Source organism: Neopelma chrysocephalum, unplaced genomic scaffold (assembly GCF_003984885.1).
Source record: "Neopelma chrysocephalum unplaced genomic scaffold, ASM398488v2 Primary Assembly neopelma1_22b, whole genome shotgun sequence".
NCBI lineage: Eukaryota > Metazoa > Chordata > Aves > Passeriformes > Pipridae > Neopelma > Neopelma chrysocephalum.
Genome location: NW_020897690.1, coordinates 17,780,416 through 17,802,433, shown reverse-complemented (window position 1 = coordinate 17,802,433; position 22,018 = coordinate 17,780,416). Strand labels below are relative to the sequence as shown.

The 22,018-nt window shown below is 39.4% G+C and overlaps 1 protein-coding gene across 7 annotated transcripts in view; it reads left to right on the top strand.

The window, feature by feature from the left end:
* Nucleotides 1–22,018, top strand: part of SEMA5A (semaphorin 5A) — a 329,582-nt gene that overhangs the window by 232,087 nt on the left and 75,477 nt on the right. For all 7 annotated transcript variants that reach the window (XM_027681100.1, XM_027681135.1, XM_027681108.1 and 4 more), the window contains 3 exons: nucleotides 10,456–10,573; nucleotides 16,284–16,465; nucleotides 17,475–17,618. In XM_027681100.1, coding sequence (XP_027536901.1) covers nucleotides 10,456–10,573; nucleotides 16,284–16,465; nucleotides 17,475–17,618 — 444 coding nt within the window. The remainder of the gene's footprint in view (nucleotides 1–10,455; nucleotides 10,574–16,283; nucleotides 16,466–17,474; nucleotides 17,619–22,018) is intronic.

Below are 22,018 nucleotides of genomic sequence, written 5' to 3'. Positions count from 1 at the left end.
AGACATTCCCTCTGACTCAGAACAGTTCTGTTTGCATGAGTTCATGACTCCTCTGCTCACACAAATACTGTTAACAAAGGCCCTTTAAAATATTGTTTGACATTTGGAGGCTAATTTTTTTTTTTTAATTTTTTGGGTTTTTTATGATTTAGGTACAATTTGCTGCACTTCATTACTGTAACAGCATACCACAGACAGAGCCTGTTTGGGTTTCTCAGCACTTTTAATTATGCCATGATGTTTTCATCATTCATGAGTTGCCCATTCTAGTTATTTGGATTGACAGTTTTCATGGAGGGCAGGCAGGCAATATCTTGTGTGCACTTCTGCCAATGTCTGAATAGTTTTGAACATCCTGTCACAATCCTACTGGTTTCAGAAGTCAGCCAGGGAAAAGTAATTTGGAATGCGTCAGTACCTAGAATCAGTTCTCCAAAAAACTCTGGCATCCTTAAGTTCCAGGAGAAAGCAGCAGAGCAGTTACCTAAGTGCGGTTCTCCTTGGGGAAAATCTTTAAGGTTTGACCAGGTTATTATCACCTGAGTATTGCAATTCACACATGTTTATCAAACTTTTATGGAAGTCCATCACCACTATTAACTGGAGTTATTGTCACTATGAATTCTCCAGCTCTCTATACCTCTTCAGAGTTGAGTAGGCCAAGAATGAAGCACAACTGACTTTTGTATACCTGCTAATTAACTATAATGTGAGACAAATAGAATGATTACCTTGAAAAGATAATTATTAAACTTTCTAAAGTTTCAGTGTTTTCTATTTACTTTGAAAACTCTATGCATGTGAAATAAGGAATAAGATTTGTAGCAGGGGGGTAAAGAATCTCTCCCCTGAAACAAAGAACCAGTTAGCTTTCTTTTTTTGGCAGCCGTAGCCTTCAAAAGCAACTCTGGATGATAGTGACTCCTCTGAGGCAAATTTGTTGATGTTATACTATGTACTGGAGTTCTCAGTGCATTGGTTCTGAAATAGAGGACAATGAGAGGTTGTATAAGCCCATCGTTCTTTAAAATCTTACCAAGAAAGGGTCAAGAACTGGTGTTTCTGGTGGCATATAAGTTTCACACACTTGAATGGCTTGAAAACTAATCTTACTATGATGTTATATCTAAGTAAGTAAATAGTGACATCTGCTAAAAGCTGTACAAATAGTGACTTCTCTGGTATAAAAGAAAAATAACTCCTGGAAATTTTTGGTTATTGTTTTTTACATTATATGCTTAATATATTATTTGCTCACAAGATTGTCTTGCTAAGTGATGTTATCATAGCTATTCTACTGTAACTAACTTTTCATTCGCTTCATTATTCCTATTTTGATGTCTTTGTACATACACAAAAGATAACTAGCAGCATGGTACTAAGAAGAGTACTGAATTAACTAACAGAAGAAACAATAACTCTAAATTTGGTTATATTTTATTTCATTCCTAAAGCTCCAGCAACATTACTGGATTAAGTATTCAACCACTTTTGCATTCCTTTATTTTGCCCTAGCTACAGATTTTGCATCTTCAGAAGTACTCTCACACTCAGTAGGAACCTGTTGTGGCAGTTTGAGCCACGTTAGAAATCTAAAAATCCAATTTTCAGGCTTCTCCACCCCCTCCCACAATTATCCCAACACTACTGAAGAGAAACTTTCAGGCCAGAGGCTTCTATAGGGGAAGGGGAAGTATATACATTTATTTACACAAATAAATACTATACAAGCTAAAGACAACTATATATATATTACATTTCTATCAACCAGTCCTTTCAAGCCCCTCCTTTAAGTTCAGTCCAGGAAAGAGCCTTTTCAAGGCTGGAAAGTAACCAATCCCTCTGTGGGAGTGTTCTGGGCCCGAACGCTCCCCCCTCACCAAGTTCCAGTTGTTTTGTTGCAGTCTCTCTCCTCCTCATGAAGTCCGAGAAGATAGCTTTGAGTCCTTGCTCTCCTGCCGCTGTGTGATCTCTCTCATACCTTGATTCGTAGGCTGCTGCAGTGTGGTTCTGCTTATCAAGTGTCCACGTCCTGGCATGTGGATTTCTCCTCAGGTTTTCGGTTGTCCTGCGTGGCAGAGACATCCTCCGGGCCCCTTCTCCCTGTCTCTGGGCGGGGTCCGTCTCCAATTTCGCTTGGGACTCTTTCTCCCGAGTGCCGGGCCTACCTCCACAGCCCGTCCACTTGGCTCAGCTTCAATGCTGAGCCTCTCCTCCACTTACAGTGGAGGGACAGAAAGCCCCCCTCCACAGCTTAGCTGTAGAAAAGGAGGGGGGAGAAGGCTTGGCTACAAAAGCCAGCCTCTCTCCTCTTACCTCAAGTCAGATTCAGGTGCTCACGTGAGTCTCTTCCCTCACTGCACACACTCAAAATGCTGCCTCTAACTCTGCTCTGGGCTAGGCAGAGCTGGGGGGGCTGCAGGGCTCCCCTCTCCCCCCCGGAGGGGGGAGAGGGAGCCCAGCCACCCCCTGGCCTTCCACACCTACACGCAGCAGACACCAACAGCAGAACTCTTGCCAACACAGAACTTGCCAACCACTTCCGGTGGGCTGTGTATATCTGATTTTGAGCAGAAGCGAACAACGTGAGTGGTGATTGGCTTTCAGGGAACACTGCCCTGGCACCCAATCACCTCTGAGTCCCCCTCTTCTCGAGGGGGGGCCAATCTCAAACCATGACATTACCATTTCCTGGTAATAAACATTCTATAACATTACACAGTAAAATAATTATTCCTATATTCTAATACTATACAAGTTGATGATGAACATGAGGTCTAAACCATTACTAGATGCTCATGTGTCCAGAAGACCTTGCCAACACATGGAATTGAAATTACTGTTTTGAAATAATCATTTAAAATAGTTGTTTTTGGATGTCCAGGTGGATTTCCTGATTTCAAAATACACAGGCTTTATTCTAGTTTAAATCTGAGAAATGCACTGATGCGTTAGACTGTCTGAATCACATGAGAACTGATCTGAATTAGTGATTCCAGAGTAATATTCCAAAATCAGAATCATCATAAATTTCCAAGACTGCAATAAACCATAATCCTGGCTGCAAGACTAGATTATAAGCATATATTAAAAATGGCAAGTCTTTTTTTGAGTATTAGATACACTATACAATTATCTTCATTTGGTGTGAACTTATGAGAACACTGGTAAAGACAGCAGAACTATCAAATAAGCAGAATAATAAGTTTTTCTCACTCAAAAGAAGTAGAATATTAGTCCCATACTTCAGAGGGAATCAATTCAATCCCTTCAGAACTGATCTTGACCCTGTCTGCCTCTGTGAAGATGAAGCTTTTTGCAGAAAGTGTCTATCTATCTGGCCAACAAAATGCATCAGAGACAAACTGTTCATTTACATTTTGCTTTACCTGAAAAGTCTAGTCACAACTGTTTAAAGCGTGATCTATGCACTTTGTTGTAAGGAGACATTTTTGTCAAACAAGAATTTTACAGCCTGCTCCCAATTTATTTATTGAAGTAGCCTTATGAGAAGAAAAATGTCTTTTTTTTTCAGTTTGCAAGGATGTAAGAAAACAAAATAGACCTGACTACATATTTGCAGTTCAGATTTTATTAGTAGGATATTATTTTGAACAAAGTGAGCTAAGAAATAAAAATTTTAATCAGGCATGTGGTTTTCATATGTCATGATGTAATTACTTTGCTTTAAAAAATACCAAAATATTCAGGAATTCTAAGTTAGGAGTAGTTACTCATAGTAACTTTCGTTTCTCATAGGCAAGTTCAAGAAGTGAGGGTTAGACGAGTGGACAATGAGGTGAATGGAGAAATGGCTGAATGGCGGTGGTGTCATCTAAGGGTCAATACTGGTGACAGTATTGTTTAACTTATTTATCAATTATTTGGATGAAGGGACAGATGCCTTCTCAGTAAGTCCGCTGATGACACAAAGCTCGAAGGAGTGTCCAATACCCCAGAGTGCTGTGCAGCCCTTCTGAACGACTTTGACAGGCCAGAGCGATGGCCAGAGAACTGTCTGAAATTCAACAAAGGCAAATGCAGGGTTCTTCATTTGGGGAAGTATAAGCCCGTGCAGCAGCATAGGCTGGAAGCTGACCTGCTGGAAAGCAACACTGCAGAGAAGGACCTGGGGTCCTGGTGGACAACAAGCTGTCCATGAGCCAGCAGTGTGCCCTGGAGGCCAAGAATGCCAAAGGTATCCTGGGGTCCATTAGGAAAAGCAGGTAGAGGGAGGTGATCCTGCCCCTCTACTCAGCCCTGGTGAGGCCACATCTGGAGTACTGTGTCCAGTTCTGGGCTCCTCGGGACAAGAGAGACATGGAACTCCTGGAGCAAATCCAGTAGAGGGCAACAAAGATGAGTAGGTGACTGGAACATCTCTCTTTTGAGGATAGGCTGAGGGAGTTGGACCTGTTCAACCTTGAGAAAATTGAGAGGAGATTTTGTCAGTATATGTATCTGTCGAGAGGATGGAGTGCATACTCTGAAAGTTGTGTTTCACATTTGTTTCAAGTAGAGTCAATTGGAAGCAACAACATTCAGAAAATTGTGTGTTATAAACAAATTTTATACATAAAAATGTATACACAAAAGTGAGTCAGCAGTGTACCCTGGTAACGAGGAGGGCCAACCGTGTCCTGAAGGGCATCATGCAAAGCATTGCCAGCCAGTCAAGGGAGGGAATTGTCCCACTCTGCTCTGCACTGGGGCGGCCTCACCTGGAATATTGTGTGCAGTTTGGGGCACCACAATATAGGAAAGATAATAAGCTGCTCGAGAGTGTCCAAAGGAGGGCAACGAAGATGGCGAAGGGCTTTGAGGGGAACCTGTATTAGTAGTGACTGAGGTTGCTTGGTCTGTTCAGCATGCAGAAGAGGAGACTGAGGGGAGACCTCATTGCAGTTACAACTTCCTCGTGAAGGGAAGAAGAGGGGCAGACACTCATCTCTTCTCTGTGGTGACCAGTGACAGGACCCAAGGGAATGGCCTGAAGTTGTGTCAGGGGAGGTTTAGGTTAGATATGAGAAAAAGGTTATTAACCCAGCAGGTGGTTGGGCACTGGAACAGGCTCCCCAGGGAAGTGGTCACAGCACCAAGCCTGACAGAGTTCAAGCAGTGTTTGGATGATACTCTGGTGCACATGGTGTGACTCCTGGGGATGGTCCTGTGCAGCGTTAGGGGTTGGACTCGATGATCCTTGTGGGTCCCTTCCAACTTGGTATATTCTGTGATTCTGTGGAAGGTTCCTGATTCTGGATTTGATGGGAGGAGCTTGTAGGTTTAAAGCTGGTATTCTCAGTGGCATTGCAAGATTGAATTGTACCTAAATACATTTTGATTGTCTTACAGAAATTCAAGTAAGAGGAAGCAAAAGTAGTTCACTCAGAGTGTCTGAGATGATTAAAGGATTTGATTTTTCTTAGCAGTACAGGAAAGGGTTAAGCAGGATCCTGAGTATTTGACATGCATCTTATTTTGAGCTCCTAGGACTTTATAAATTGTGTCCCTACCATTTATGCTCTTCTACATCATCCATCTATATCTTCAGATCCCTATTCTTCATTGCACACACATATATATGTATATAGTGCAAAACCAGTAGTAATGAAAACACTGATAGATATATTTGTACAGAAGTCTAGTATTAGATTCATGTATTCATTCAGAAATGGATAGAACCATGCATTTGGAACATGAGTCAGGCTTTTATCTTCAGGTTTCTCTTCAGATTTGCAGTGATGAATCTGGCTTCTGTGAAATAAGATGGTGACCCCAGTTCAGTTCCTGGTGTACAAAGTGTCAGATCACAGTTGATGGTAATTGGAACTATGTAGCATGGATATTTCAGTAGAAATTATTGAAAGGGTCAAGAGAGTCTGTTCTCCAAAATGCTGTGTATAGGTAAAGACAAAAAAAAGTTTCATTGAACAGTCTTGGAAGATGCACCTCTTACATTTATATTGTATGAATAAAATCTTACATCTCCAGAGGATGCCTGATTAGCACTTGCAATGTATATTCATGTGGGAATATATTCTTCCCCTAAAAGGAGATTTAAAAATCTCTCTGAAATCAAGGGTATCAGGGTATAGCTTTTAAACTTACGGGGTTTTTTGTTCTTTGGTGCACACATAACAAATTATTTTTAGTCTAAATCTGTATGGGATTTTTTATATATTTTGCTCTGAATTATATTCAATTCTGCCTCATTTTCCGTCTCAATAAATCATCTCAAATGTAACTGAAGTAGAGCAGTCTTGCTGGCCTACTTGTTAATAATTATAAAATAGCTGAAGAAAAAGACCTGCTGTTGCTGACTTGCTTTAGAGTGAGGTGACTTACAGTTCTGTTACTAATCAGTCAAAATCCATTGTTGAAGTGTTGCATCACTGTCAGTAGGCATACTAAATCATCACAGCCAAATGAATGCCTTGCAGGAGGGACACTCAACTACCTAACATTTATGTTTGGTAAAAAATGTGAAGTGACAACATAAAGAAAAATTAGAATCGATCAGTAGAAGCCAAAAGCTGTTGAATGTTTTTGTAGAGAGTGCTGATAGGGTAAGTGGCATCAAGAGTCTTAGAATGAACCGATTCACTTTTATTCATGAATTTCCCTCCCACACAAAATTGCCAGTTTTAGCAGTGCTGGGACAACTCATGTGAATACTTAGAGATGTGGGTTGGTGCCTACTGGGATGAACAGACAAAGCATCCATTTTTCAGTGGACTTTCTTAACTAAATTCTGAAAAGATTCACCTCATTTTATTTTGTTGCAGTACTCTCCAAAGCTGGTCAGCTACTGAAATGACCATGTTCAGTGTCCACAAAGTGATTGAACATGCTTTGTCCTAGCAGTACAAGAACTTTTATTTCTTCCATGAAACTTCCTGTTTTGATACCAGAAAGTAAAAAGAACAGTCAAAGTATGTTTTTAGCTCCTTATTTATAACTTCTCAGTGACTTTTAATGAAAAGTGCAAGCCATTTTGATTTGTCTGAGTGGAAGGTAAAGTGGAAGCAAAATCAAAAGAGGATATGGGGTGTAAGAACAGAGTGGGAGAAGGATCAGCTTATTCCCACGAAAGAGGGAGTACAGTTCTAAGTGAAAGGATACTGACCTTAAAATGTTTTTGTTTCTAATAAAAAGTTTCTAAAGTGTAATAACTGCATTTATAAATATGAACACTTTGAAGTTAGAAAGGTGAGCACTTCTTTGAGGCAGAAGTTTTCACTTCAACGTTAACACTTCTGATGTTGCCAATTTTGCATTATGTCAGCCTTTAATTTGATTTTTTATTCTTTTCTGATAAAACACATGCTTTATCAGAGGTATTCTGAAGGAGAACACTGAACATCATATCTTGCAAACATTGTAAGACCAAGACACTTTAAACTTTCCACAATTTGCATTAATGTTCGTCCTCACTTTCTAGATAATTAAATGGAAACATGTGCAGCCTGAGTTACAAAAATATTAAGTACTCACAGCTGCAAGAGCCATCAGTGGGAACTCTCTCCTGAACACTGAATCTCCTAAACTGAAAGCTTTATATTTGAACTGGCAGCCTAATTAGGGGTACTCATGGAGTTTTGACTATTATGTCTCTTACACTGTGCCCATTTTGCAGATGGGAGCTATGCTCCTACATAGTACTGGCAATCCATGTTGCCAAGTGTACTGTAGAAACAATTTCATTGAAATTTATAAGCACTAAGAATCCTCTGTGATGGTATTATGGAATAGCATACTAGGGAATTAGTAAGTCTGTCTTTGGTCAGATGTTAACATGGAACATGAGGAATGCCGTAGATAAATAGAAATAGGAATAAAACACCTAAATTTCTGAGGACAGAATCACAGAACATTTGAGGTTGGCAGGGGTCTCTGGTGGTCATCTGGTCCAACCTCTTGCTCAAGCAGGGCCACCCAGGGCCATGTCCAGGTGGCTTCTGAGTATCTCCAAGGAAGGATACTCTAGAACCTCTCTGGGCAACCTGTGCCAGTGCTCAGTCACCCTCACCATAACATTGTGTCTCCTGATGTTCAGTTGAAACCTCCTGTGTTTCAGTTTGTGCTCATTGTCTCTGGTCCTGTCACTTGGCACCACTGAAAAGACTGTGGATCCCCTTCTTTGCACCTTCTCGTCAGAGTTTTGTACATATTGATGAGATCCTCTCTGAGCCTTCTCTTCTCTTGTCTAAACAGTCCCAGCTCTCTCAGCTTCTCTTAATAGGAGAGATGCCCCTTGGTGCATCATCTATGTTGAAGACAGAGGCAAAGAAAGCATTAAGCACCTCTGCCTTGCCTCTGTCCCTGTTTGTGAGGTGACCATCCTCATCCTATAATGAGCTGATGATATTTTATTTCTTTACTGACCATTGACATTAATACATTTGAAAAAACTCTTTTTATTGCCCCCCACATTTCTGTCCAGCTTCAACTCCAGCTGAGCTTTGGCCACATGACTTTTCTTCCTACAGAGGCAGGCAGCATCTCTGAATTCTTTCCATGTCACCTAACCTTGATTTATCTGGGTATACACCTTCCTCTTTTGCCTTATTTCCAAGACAAGATCCATGTTCAGCCAAGCCAGCTTTCTGCCTCACCTGCTTGACTTCTGACATTTGGGAATTGCTGCTCCTGTGCCCTTAGGAGGTGATATTTGAAAAGTGACCAGCACTGATGGACCCCACCACCCGCAAAAACATTTTCCCAGGGGACCTTACTTACTAATTCCCTGAGCAGCCCAAGGTCTGCTCTCCTCATGTCCAGAGTTGAGGTTTTGCTGGCACTTTTCCTCCTGTCAACAGAGATTTTAGACTCAATCTCTTCATGGTCACTATGGTCAAGATGGACACCAATCTCCACTTTGCTCATGAGATCTGCACTATTGACAAGCAGCAGATCAAGGAGTGCATCTCTCCTAGTCGGGTCCCTTAGGACCTGTTCCATAAAGTTGTCATCCAGACTTTTTAGGAATTTTCTGGCTCGGATTGTACCAGCTGTGCGATGCTCCCACTTAATGTCTGGCAAGTTGAAGTCCCTCATAAGGATAAGGGCAGTTGACTTGGAAGTGTCCCGTAGTTCCTCAAAGAATAATTTGTCAGCATCATCGTCCTGGCTGGGAGGTCTATATAGCAGTCTCCCATGATGACACCCACATTATTTGTTTGTCCCTTGATTCTTACCCAGAGGTTCTCAACTGTACCGTGCCAGCTGTGAGCTCCATACATTTTAACCCTTCTATTATATACAATGCCACCCCTCTGCCTCTTCTGCCCTGCCTGTCCCTCCTGAAGAGCTTGTAACTGTCCAATAGGGCATTCCAGTCACAGGTTTCATGCCACTGGGTTATGCCAGTGATGTCAAATCTTTGGGACTGGGCCAAAGCTTCAAGCTCCTCTTGTTTGTTCCTCATGCAGTGTGCATTGGTGTAGAAACATTTCAGGGGTGGTACATTGTAGCCAACACCTCTTGAGGCAGATTGAGTGATCCCATGAGTATTCGTTTCCTCAAGTTTTGGCACGCAATCCCATCATTCATCACTAGCGAGCCTGGTTTTGTCCCTTCTCCCTTCCAAGCTAGTAGTTCAAAGCTCTGTCAACAAGCCCCGCTAGCTCCTGTGCTAGAACTCCTTTTTCCCTCTGAGAAAGGTGCATCCCTTCAGGTGTCAGTAGACCAGGTGTTGAGTAGATCATGCCATGGTCAGAAAACACAAATTATGTTATGCTTCACTATAATGGTATTTCCAGCTCCTTTCTTATGCGTCTTTAGCTGTGAAGCTGCAGATGTATTGCCTGGACTGTTAATGTTCGACCTATCAGTAGCAAGAGAAACCTGCTATTTAGTAGAGAAATGAACTTCTAGTTTTGTATGGTGGGTCTTTCAGAGTCTGTATGAAACTGGACTGCCATCCTTCTCTCTAACCCTTTTTTTCCCTCCTCATGTGCCACTAACAGGGAATGTTAAGAGCAGCACGGGATGTGTAAGGGGTGTGATGGCAGCCACCAGTGCCCCTTTGAGTTTATTTCTACAGATTTTACACCAGTGCGGAAAATAGATCAGAAGGTTTCCTGATTTCTGCCAAAGATGTATGTAATTCCAAAACTGATAGAAAAGACTAAGAACTATAACTCCTGAAATCTTTGCTTGAAGTAGACAACATACCCTTTTTATGAAATTCTGTAATTCTTTAGTAAATAAGTATAATAATCATTCTTGACAACATACCATGCATACATACAGAAAAGAAAGCATTTAAAGAAATCCTGGCTTTGTGTAGGCATTCAAATTAATTTTTCTTCTGTTTGTTCGTTTCATCTGCCATACCACAATTTCACTTTCTGCCTATGAAATATGAAGAGGTGCTACATAGTTATTTAGAGATCTTTGGTCACTACAAATGAAGATAAATGTCCGAGTTATCTGATTGGTTTTCATTTACAGTGCATGCATTGGATCCCAAGACCCCTATTGTGGCTGGGACATGGTGATGAAGAAATGCACAACACTGGAAGAAAGTCTGAGTATGAGTCAATGGGAGCAAAGCATTACCGTGTGTCCAGTAAGTCCAAATGCATTCATTTATCTCTTAAAACCTTTGATTCTGTGCAAATTTCATAAAAACAAACTGGCATAGATTTTTCAAGCTCAGAAAACTGTATTTGATACCATTTTTCTTAGGTTTTCCTATCAGATTTTAGCAGAATATTTTGTTGCTTTTCCATTTCATATCAAATTACTGTTATGATAAAATTATTTAGAATACTTTCAAAGGGTGGTTGGTTTTTATCTGTAATATCTGTGTCCCCACCTTGAAAACGAATGTTTTCTAAGATTAGAGATATTGACACATTTTTCTCTGCAGGATTTTTCTCCATTGTATACTATGAAAAAGTTTAATCACTAGTGGTATGATCTTTTCTTTTAGGATCATTGTTGCTAATATAAAAAGCCAAATAACTTTAAAAGTCCATGAATTGTAAGGGTGAATTGTATGAGTTAAGTCTCATCCACATCAATGACCGAGGTGTGGCTTGACACTTTTCTTTAAAAATTATTTCAAATAAATTTAATATAATAATAAAAACAACAACAAAGTTGATTTGCATCTCTCATTTTTAATGTGGTTCTGGTGACGTTTTAATATTCATTCCTTTCCCTCACTCCAAAGCTCACAAAAAGGGGTTAAGAAGAATCTTCCATGTGCTACTGAGCTCTTTTTTTTTTTTTGAAGACTCTTGCTGCTTTGTCCTTCTGCCCAGGAAGAGGGAGCCTTTCCAACTCAATTCTGCTTTCATTACTAGTAAGGACTTCTTGAACTTGTCCCCACTTATCACTGGAGCACACACATCTATGAATTTATACTCATATGACATTCATGTTCTACTCTCCATGTGGTTATCCAGCTCTCTTAAGCTAGGCTTTGTTTAGTGAACTAGAGGTGTGCAAAATTAATATCAAGTTCTTCCAGCTTTGATTTATGATCTCTACATGTGTTGCAGCAGCCTCATAGATAGAAATCACTACACTGATTCTGAGGTCCTTGAGAACTTGCTCCTGTGTTCTGTGTTTGACATTAAACAGCAATTTTTAAACATTTTTTCTCAATTTTTAAAACTTTTAAAAAATGTTTATGTCTTGTCCTGTCCTTTGCATCCATGCTCTCACACAGAGGCCTCATAAAAAATGTTTGTGTTGAATTCATCTGCATTAGCATTTGGGCTGAAATCAGGCACAAATTTGGGGCAAATACTACAATTTTTCCCATATACTTACTGTTCATTGGTTCACATCACAAAGCAGTCTTGAAGCACACAAGCCACACTACTTTCAGATGAAATTAAAGCAAAAATGCTCCAACTACTACTAGGTATTCCATCTGTTGCTAAAGCAAGTCCAAAGTAAAGCCCACAAAATACATATGGTGTATGTGTCAAGTCTTCAACATCAACTTTTATTTTCGAGATTTGCAGTGTGTGTACACACCACTTGCTAATATAGACATAGTCATTGTCTCACAGAAAGTCTGGATTCAGTCACCAGTGCAGTCCTTGCCTCCCTGATTGGCAAGTAACTAAAGGCGCTGCACATTATATTAATTTCCAAGTATGTGGAGTATGTGGTAATTCCACAGGCTAAAAGTGGTTTTGTGGGTGGGGATTTTGCTAGTGGCTTAGTTGCTTTATGTGGAAGGCTTGCTGAAATGCGTGCGTTGGTTGATACTTTCATGAGCAGCCTACCTGCTGTGCTCAGTCTTCGAATTGCGGTATTAGCCCTTATTTTCTTTCATAGGTATAAAACAGAAGGCCAAATTGGGGTGGAGGGGGAAGTATGAATGATTTAGAAAGCATGATTCAATTCTGTTTCGTTCAACTGGAAAAACAATTATTTAGTACCTATTATATGACAGTTGCCTAGGATATGGCAGACTAGTCAAAGCAGGGGAGCACCTAAGGCTTGCTCAGAAATTCATCCATAGCTGTGAGACTTATATATGGCCAATCAGAGATGCAAAGGTTTAGTGAACCTTCAAAGAAATTTTGTAGTTAAGCAGATTGAGATAGCCTAATATAAGGAAGACTTTACAATTATCTGTCTAAATTGAAAAGTGTACTTTTACTCCATTACTGCCTTAAACCCCTAAACACCAAGTAGCACATTATTGAACAAATTTGAAAATGTTATAGAAAATTTCCTTTAAAATAACACTGTATTCTGGCAAACTGAAATCAATTACAATTTTGCTTAGAGAGGCTTTCAAATATTTGTTTTTATAGCATTTTTATGTGCTGTGTTCACAGGATATATAAGCCAAGATGTAACGAATTTAATTTTGTAGGCTATGTGCATCCTTAATATGGGCTACATATATTTAAGATATTGTTGCAGGCAGAACATAAAGGACTATTTGAAACCTTTTACCATCCCTCTTCCGGTGCCGATTGGTTCCAATAGCTTAATTGTTAGTAAAATTACATTCGTCTCTTTAACATTATAAAAACTTTTTTAGATTAATGCGTGACTGGTTTCTTCTAAACTTGGATGATGGAGAAGTCTGTTTATACACTAGTTTAGCCCAGAATAAAAAGTGTGATCAGTTACCTTTGAGAAATTTCTTCCTAGGGAATTATTCATATGGCTGAATATTTATTGGCATGTCATGGTAGAGCAGGGAGGGGACTAGGAGAGGTAGCTGAGCATCTGTGTTACCATCACTCTGAACTTTGAAAATCAATTGTGAAAGATGTGGTTCTTTTGGTTATCTTGCTTTGATTTTAATTCTCAATTTGATTTTACGTTATTGTTTCAGTTGGCATGAATACAGCAACTGTATATAAATATAGATAGTAATTAATTCTATGGCACTTATATCTACTTTAAGCTTCTTCCAGTCAGTCAGTTATCCCTATTATTCATCCAATATTTTTGATGGTAATGAAGGTTAATTGTTTTTCTGAAATATTTTCCAGTGGGACTTGCAATCTGTCACTTAAAAATACACTGACATCATCAAAGAGCTTTTACAAGGAAAATAAAAATTTTTCTAAAAAATATTTGGGGGGTTTTTGTTTTGTTTTGGCTTTATTTTTTGTAACATAAGTATGCAACATGAAATGGGTTTATTTTTATGGTTGTGCTCAGAGAAAGAGTGTAGTATGGGATCTTACTTGAATTCATTAACAGCTTCAGTAGGTACTCCAGATTCACTGCATTCTACACAAAGTAATCTCAAACCAGAGATCTCATGACAGATTTAAGAACTGAGTCACTGAAGATGTGACCTTTACTCTGAGTACAAACCAGGAAGACAAGGTGGGTGCAGAGAGGCTCAAGACAAAGATTGATATTTGGAGGACATTAGAAAGAAAGAAAGGTCTAGAGGTATCTGCAGAAGGGAAAGGGTGACAAAAATGGGGTGATAGAGAGAGAAAGTAGATTGTAGCTGTGCCAGGATAATGCAGCCATATTGTCTGACTGATTGTGATTTTGCCCTTGAGGTGTGTCAGATTGTAAAAGGTTAATGGACATGGACTCTGGCAAGGGCTAAAAAGGCCCCTCATCACTACATTTTGCTTTCCTGTAGTCATATGATGAAATTGTTTGATAACACTTCTGAAAGGGAGATATTCACGGAGAGGCAGAGCAGGTGAATCTCAGGGAACAGCGGAGACCACAGTGGGATGATCTTTTCAGGAGCAGGGAAAAAAAAATGAAGAGAGAGAAATATGCCACCAGTTTATCTTTCTAAGCTCAAGCTTTCAGCCATGTTTTATCTATACTTTCCCTGCCACTTAATATAAATTATGGTAACCATAGACAACTGTAGCTTTAGTTTATAACTGTAGGTGCAACAATAAAGATGTTTTAGTCCAGCACAGAAATGGAAAGCCATAAAGACATTTTCACACTCCTGATACTAATTAGATTGGAAACATATAATTGTTAGTTTATGAATTATGCATATTTGTTAGACTAGAAGTGTAAGAGAGAATGGGTGTACTTGCCACTTAACAAGAAGTAAGTATTTTCTGTTGTCTTATGAAAACCAACAGAGTATACTCTGCATGAGCAAAGGTGGGTGAATTATTTTCAATAAGCATCTGTCAGCAGAATTTTGAAATGATGAATGGTGGTTATGTCAGTTATAGATTACAGAATGTGCACGTAGCTGTTCCATGGACAAGCTATATCTGTGAAAAATAAAATTGTGAGAAAGGTAATTAATAGTGAAATTATGAAATTATTGCCACAGTGGAATGAATCAGCCAACACCCAGTGTGTCAGAGAAAGCATGTCTTGTGCTGTAATCGAATCTCTTGTATCTTCAAATTATTTGTGAAATGTATACTTCTCTTACCACTGTTAAAAAGAAACAGTACTCAAAATAGCAAAGAGAGACACCATTTCAGATCAATTATGACAATCTACAACTGTAATTCCTATTTCAATATATAAGCAAATATTATATTGGTATGTTCATACACATTTGATGAAATATGCATGACTACAACTGATACATATTTATTTTCAACTAAGAGTCACTTTAAATGCTATTTAGCCTGCACTTGTTAGTACTGTTGTCTTGACTGAAAGTTAAAATGTGGCAATCAAAAGACAAATTCCATAGCATTTAAGTGAAAAAGTGGCCATCATTTCTATTTAGGATCACAGATTTGTCAAGATGCTAAAAGGATAATATGAAAGTCTGTTTTTGTTGAGAGCTGTTGTCCCTCCCCATTTTTTTTAGAAATTCCAGTAGCCATGGAGGCTGCTGCAGTTTTCATTAGCTCATTTTGTTTCAGCTGGACAGTAAAGATTTCTTATTAAATGTGTTATAACTGCTTGGTGGAAACATTCCAGTCAAGATAAGAATGGTGTGACCCTTCCAGCCAAAGGTGTCAATAATTGAATTCTACAGGAACTAACTGTCTCATCATGTAGTGTTAGGTGCTGCTTTTTGGAGATGTTTATAGGATTTATACATATAATTACATCTGATATTTAGCATCTGTCATATTTAAAACCACATTTCACTTTTATGAAATGGTACTATATGCTTCAAAAAACTGTTGTCAAAAAGAGACACTCATCATGGAGATATGAGTTTGATTGATCCAGTTTTGTTACCCTGGACTATTACAGTATCACAGAATCACAGAATGGTTTCATTGGAAGGGAACTTAAAAATCATCTAGTTCCAACCCCCCTGCCAAGGGCAAGGACACCTTCCACTAGACGAAGTTGCTCAAAGCCCCATCCAGCCTGGCCTTGAACACTTCCAGGGATGGAGCATCCACAGCTTCTCTGTTCCAGTGCTTCACCATCCTCATAGTATCCTCATTTTTTCATTATCCTCTGCTGGCTCTTCCTTTTGATCTAGATTTGGGTTTTACAGTCAGTATCCAGATTCCATTTTCACAGAAAAATTTTGGAAAGCAGGGAACACAGTCATCAGAAGACAATGGAGAAAGTGAAACTATAGTTTCTATTGACTCCCTGTAGGCAAGCATGAATGTGAAAGGTAACAGTTAGTTGTGATTACTGTTATTGCTATAGTGTTGACATCCAGTGGCTCATATCGGTCAGAAGTCATGGAAATTATGCAGCTACAGAAATTAAAAGGGGAGCTTGCTGTCTGGAAGTTATACTTCTCCAGAGGAGGCTTTTTTGTTTATGTCTGAAGGCTGAACCTTCATGCACTGCAAAATAGAGAAGTTTTATGAAGGAACTGTCAGGCCTCAGGTAAGCTTTTCTGTTGTGTTTGTTTCTAGATGAGGAATCTGACAGTGGATGGACATTTTGGAACATGGTCACAGTGGAAACCTTGCACCCACACTGACGGTGCCAGTGTTGGTTCCTGTGTCTGCAGGACACGTGTATGTGACAGTCCTGCTCCTCAGTGTGGAGGTTGGCTGTGTGAAGGACCAACCATGGAGATTGCCAACTGTTCCAGGTATACAACACAATTTCAGGTTCTATCATTTATGGTTTGAAAGTTTTTAACTTAATTAGAATAATTATTTTTTTCTATGGTATATTAGGGAGGAATGGGAGCGTCCTTTCTAAAAGTTCCCAAATGCAAGGTACAGCATGTGAATTCTGTTAGCTTTTTTTTTGTATTACAAAAAAGGTATTGATGTCTTATCAGAGTATCCTGTTGAAATTGAGAACTAATGCTTTTTGACAATTAATACTCTTTTTCCTTTAGAATCATAGAATCATTTAGGCTGGAAAAGACACTCAAGATCGAGTCCAACCATTAATAAGCACTGCCAAGTCCACAACTAAACCATGTCCCTAAGCACCACATCTATGTCTTTTAAATAGCCCCAAGGATGGTAACTCCACCACTTTCCTTCCACCACTTCAATGCTTGACAACCCTATTTGTGAAGGAATTTTTCCTAATATCCAATCTAAATCTCCCCTGGCACAGCATGAGGCCATTTCCTCTGGTTCTGTCACTTGTTACACTGGAGAAGAGACCAACCCCCACCTCATTACAACCTACTTTCAGGCAGTTGTAGACAGCAATATGGGGTCCTCTGAGCCTCATTTTCCTCCAGGCTTTAATCACTTTGCTTTCAGAAGGGGTAGCAAAATTTGACACTTTAATCTCCCTGAAAACAGTATATAATTAAAAATTATCTTCAGAACTTTGATACAAGAATTTGCATATGAAGTTTGCCCAGAATAAAGTGACCAAAAGCAACTAAATAGCTTCATAACTTTGTACTTCTTGTGTGACAGGGTAATTTTAGCAGTTGCTGATTACGAAGCATGGAATATGGAATGATCAGAGTACCTTTATTTTGGTTCAGTATTCTTGAAGAAATGGAACACAATGCGCTATTAATGACTTCAACAGATATATTAATAGGCCAGATTCTGCTGTCAATCACACCTAATCAGCCATTCGCTATGTATAACAGATGACAGAGCCTGAGCTTTTTATTCTACCAGAAATGGAGGCTGGACACCATGGACATCTTGGTCACCTTGTAGTACCACTTGTGGAATAGGCTTTCAAGTTCGTCAGCGTTCCTGCAGCAATCCAACCCCGCGCCATGGAGGACGTGTCTGTGTGGGACAGAATCGTGAGGAGAGGTGAGTTATCTTTCTTCTATTGTCTGTTTTAATTTCTTCTGCTCAGTTGTATTCCATAGGACATTTTCTCTTTTACTTGCCTTGGTTTTCTCTTCCCCTTCCTTTCACTCTCTTTAACTTCACTGCTGTACAGTAGCAGTATTCCCATTAACAAGGCTGTGGGTCTGCAGCAGATCTTTCATCTTTCACTTAGCTTCATCCCTTCTGAGCCACCTGAGAGCTCCTGATAGTGCCAGTTGCTTCTGCTGAAGCAACATGCTGGTGTCCCCTGAGACCCTGAAAATTGATTCTCCTTGAAAATTGATTGCACTGTGTTTGAATTGTAACTTGCCCAGCCTCAAGACAAGAATTCAGAGCAAAATATAATAAGGTCACGGCACTATGTTACTGATGCTTTGAGTTCATTTTTTTCTGTCATAAATGAATTAAGCATTTCTATAACATGAAAGGAAGTTTCAAGGGCTTTGTTTTCTGTTCAATAAATATAATACACCATGAACTCAAATATCTTTTAGTAAGGTTTCATGCTTGGGCTTTTTTTTAGTTGTTTGTATATATATTAATCCCTGAGCATATAAAGTCAGCTCAGATTTTGATTTCGTCATGTACTGCTTTGGCACCAGACTAAGTATTTTGTCACTAGCTCCAAATGTCAAGTTCAGGCCTTTCATTCCATTTTACATGCACCCTAATGTCTCTAATTTTCGTGTTTGCAGTTTTAATAGGAATTAAATATTTCTTTAAATCAAGCTAGAATATATAAAGATAAACTGCAACTCTTGTGTGCATTATGTTGTTTCTGGAGGCATACCAGAAGGCTAGACAGCAGAAGACTGGTGTTGGTGTAAGAATGTGGAGTCCTGTAGTCATCAGTTCTAAGAGATGTATGCGGATACAACTCCTCTCAATATGCACTTAGAACTATTTCAATGTTTCTGTATGGATGATGTAGTATCCTATGTTGCTGTTGGATGAAAACAAAGTTCAGTAATCTTTATGATGAGTTTCAGTGAGGCATTTAATTGAACATCAACTCTGGCATTTCTTCAGATTAAGAGATTCATTGAAGGAATTGCATTGTTGCATCACACATTTATGCATTAACGGATCACCAGTCTTTCTAACTCTTAAAGGATCAGTATTGCAGAACAGGTAAACATTCCTTGCTTTTTTAGGGCCATGAATATTTGTCATTTCATCACAGTGGAGAGCATTTTGCTATTTTTTAAATTACTTTCTGAAAATAGGTTGCCCAACCAAAAAGCCATCACCACCAAAGTAGATTCTATCTGCTGTTACTTAGCTCTGTCCCACCACGAATAACAGTTATTGATTTTCTTGGACTGAGAGGTCAGTCCAGGGCAGGACACAACGAGACTAAATATAGAAGAAAGTAGTTTGGCTTAGATAGACTTTTTGGTTATGGACTGTAGATGTTAGTAGTCATTGTTCATTTTAGTTTCACATGGAATAAAAGTCCAACAAGAAGTTTCAGAGAAATAAAGAAAACTGTGGGAAATATTTTCTTAATTATAGTAAGATATGTTGGGTGTTAAGACAATGGGCGCACTGTAAAAGCAGTTACAAAATAGAAAGTGGTACTTATGATGAGTTGAAATAATGGCAGCTAATAAGGAATGAATTTTGGTATGTAACAATTGTGAAGGAACAATAGGCTTATGTTGCTTTGCTTTTGTAGCCTGTGGGTTATTTGTCCTTTCTCTCTTTGTCTAGTTCAGCAGCAATCTGGGATGTATGTGGCTGTAAGTTTACTGCAGGATGCCTGTTTCTCTCATAGTTCTTCTGTCACTCTTTCCTGTCTCCTTGAAACATTGTTCACTCTCACTGGCCCTGCACCTTCCTCTCACTCACAGCTTGCTCACAGCTGACCTTCCTCCCTCTATCCTAGTTTTGTTTGTCATCTCTGTTATGTCCGGATACTTTTATAACATTTTAAGTAGGGTTTTTTTCCAGAGGGTGTGATAAGTTAGGGAATTTTGTCAAATAATTTGTAAAACAGGTAGAGGAATGAGGCATCAGTTATTTGCCAGGGTTTTTGTCAGTGTTAAGCCAAGTACTTGGATAAATCTTTTCAGAGCTGTAAAAAGCAGAGAGTCCTGGGAAACTTGCCAACCAGGGCCCAGCCCACCAACCCCAGCAGGGAAGCAGGGCAAGCCTGGAGATTGTGACCAGATCCAACCAAGAGTCTGTATCATAGGTGATATCATGGCAATGAGAGAGGTCCAGGAAGGAAGCTAAGGCAGAAGCTGTGATTAGGATCAGGTTGAATAGAGCTTCTTGGCCCATGGGTGTGGGCAGGGGTTCCAGGTGAAGCTGGTTGGGGCCATTACGGCTTTAGGAGCATCCTCATGGCTCTTACAGCTTGTAGTGAGTTTTTAGCTGGGAGGGCAATGGAGTACCAGTATTTGCAGTAGTCCTAATTGACCATTTCGCTCCTATTGGAGTTACATCTGCACCAAATGGAAACAGTTCCTTTGAGAATTGAGCCCAGTACATTCAGGCAGGCTGAACAAATATTACATGTGTAGTAAATCCTAAGAAACATTTACTGGTTTTGTATCCAAAGTGCCAAAAAACAACTTCTGAGATTTTCTTATTTAAATCAGTTGATGCTTCTAAATATCCTAGCATTTTACTTTCGTAATGACCCAGCTCATATGTAAAATGAAAATTTGAATTATTTGGTTTACACATTGTGTGCATTTGTCTTTATAAACACACATACTTTAATCATGTTCACATGTTCAGGGGTATAAAGGTAGGATTCATTTTCCACAGCCAACATCATGCCAAACCTTAAAACAGCTTTTCAGCAAACAGTGATTTCAGTAGAAATCCAGTACGTAACTCCTTAGAAAGCAAACACGGAAAAGGCAGTGTATATCTGAGGTAAATTCACCTGCAGATGTGAATGCATATATTCATCTTTAAAGTATTTGCTCATGTGTTAAGAGCTAAACGTTTGTTTAGGGTATGTTTGTTTTACCGCATGAAAGCCATGATCCTATCATGGCTAATCTATAGGGCAGTTCTGTGCTTGCTGGTCATTCTCTTGAAATCAATGGCAATATTTACCAATTTAAAGTGTTGAAGATAGGTTAAGCTGTTGCATATCTGCTGCTAAAGGGGTGTGTGTGGGGTGGAAAGCAGCTGAGAGATAGCAGCAAATGCTCATGTTACAATGCAAATTTCCCTTATAAAAGTAGGTTAAAAGTACAGCCGATGTGCGTTTAGACAGAATGTGGAGAGGGCATAAAAATAACATTGTAAGAAAATTTGCTAATCAGATAATAATTTTGAAGTCAAGACTCCAGATGGAAGACATCCTGATGAAATCCTCAGTGGCTTAAAAATTTCCGATTTTTCCTGTATGAGAAATATTCACTGAAGCTACTGGAAAACTCTCTAGATCTTAGTATATAGAGTCTGTAGTATCCTGTCTTGACATTATCATGAAGTGAGAATGTTTGTCCTTTCTGTGGAAGATGCTGTAGATATGACCTCATTAAGTCCACTGGTCTCCCTCCTATCCATGCAGACATGGAACACATTAAAAGTTCTTTCAGTGGGTGTACTTATCTTTTATTACACAGGAAAGAATAGAAAGAAAAAAATCCCATGGCAATTAGAAAAATAAATTGGCTGCAGATAAGGAGTAAACCTCTGAAAGTCCTGGATATTTTGGGGTGTATAAGAAGGATAGAAGCAGTAGATGTTGTCACGTTTCTTTTTTTGTACACAGTCACCAGCAGACATTCAGCTTTTGAGCTTGTTTCCATGAGAAAGAGGAACTGCTGAGAGTCAAATGCCTGCTCTGTGTAGCACTGCTTGTTTCTGAGCAGTGTGAACAAGCCCAGTTCCCTTCAGCAGAGCAGATCAAACACCACAAGGCTTTAGGCTTGCTTACAGTCCCATGGATGTCTTGTCTGCTAGGAAGTGGGAGCTCCAGTCCTCCTTGCCTTCTCTGCTCCCTCCTCTTCCACAAAAGTCCCTGGGACCACATGCCCCAGCTCCTGCCACCTTCCACAGTCTCCTGGGTGGGTATTTTTGCCAATTCAAAAATTTCAGTCCCGTAGGGCATGTGTGTGTCATGTGTCTGCCTTCAGTTAAAGACATCTGACATTCCCATCAGCCTCAGTATAGTCTGTGCTTCCCAGTAAGCCACCAGCTGGTAATCACAACTACCCACCACGTAACAGTACGTTTCATAGGAATTGGGAAGGCTAGTTTGTTTTTCTTAAATACGTGGTAGTATAATATAGCTCAAAATTAAGAAGTATTTGTTTAAATAACATCTCTCTGTGGAATAAAAAGGACACATTTGTAACTGTCATGCCTGTAGTACTCAGGGCTGCATGGCAACACTGACATAAATTGTA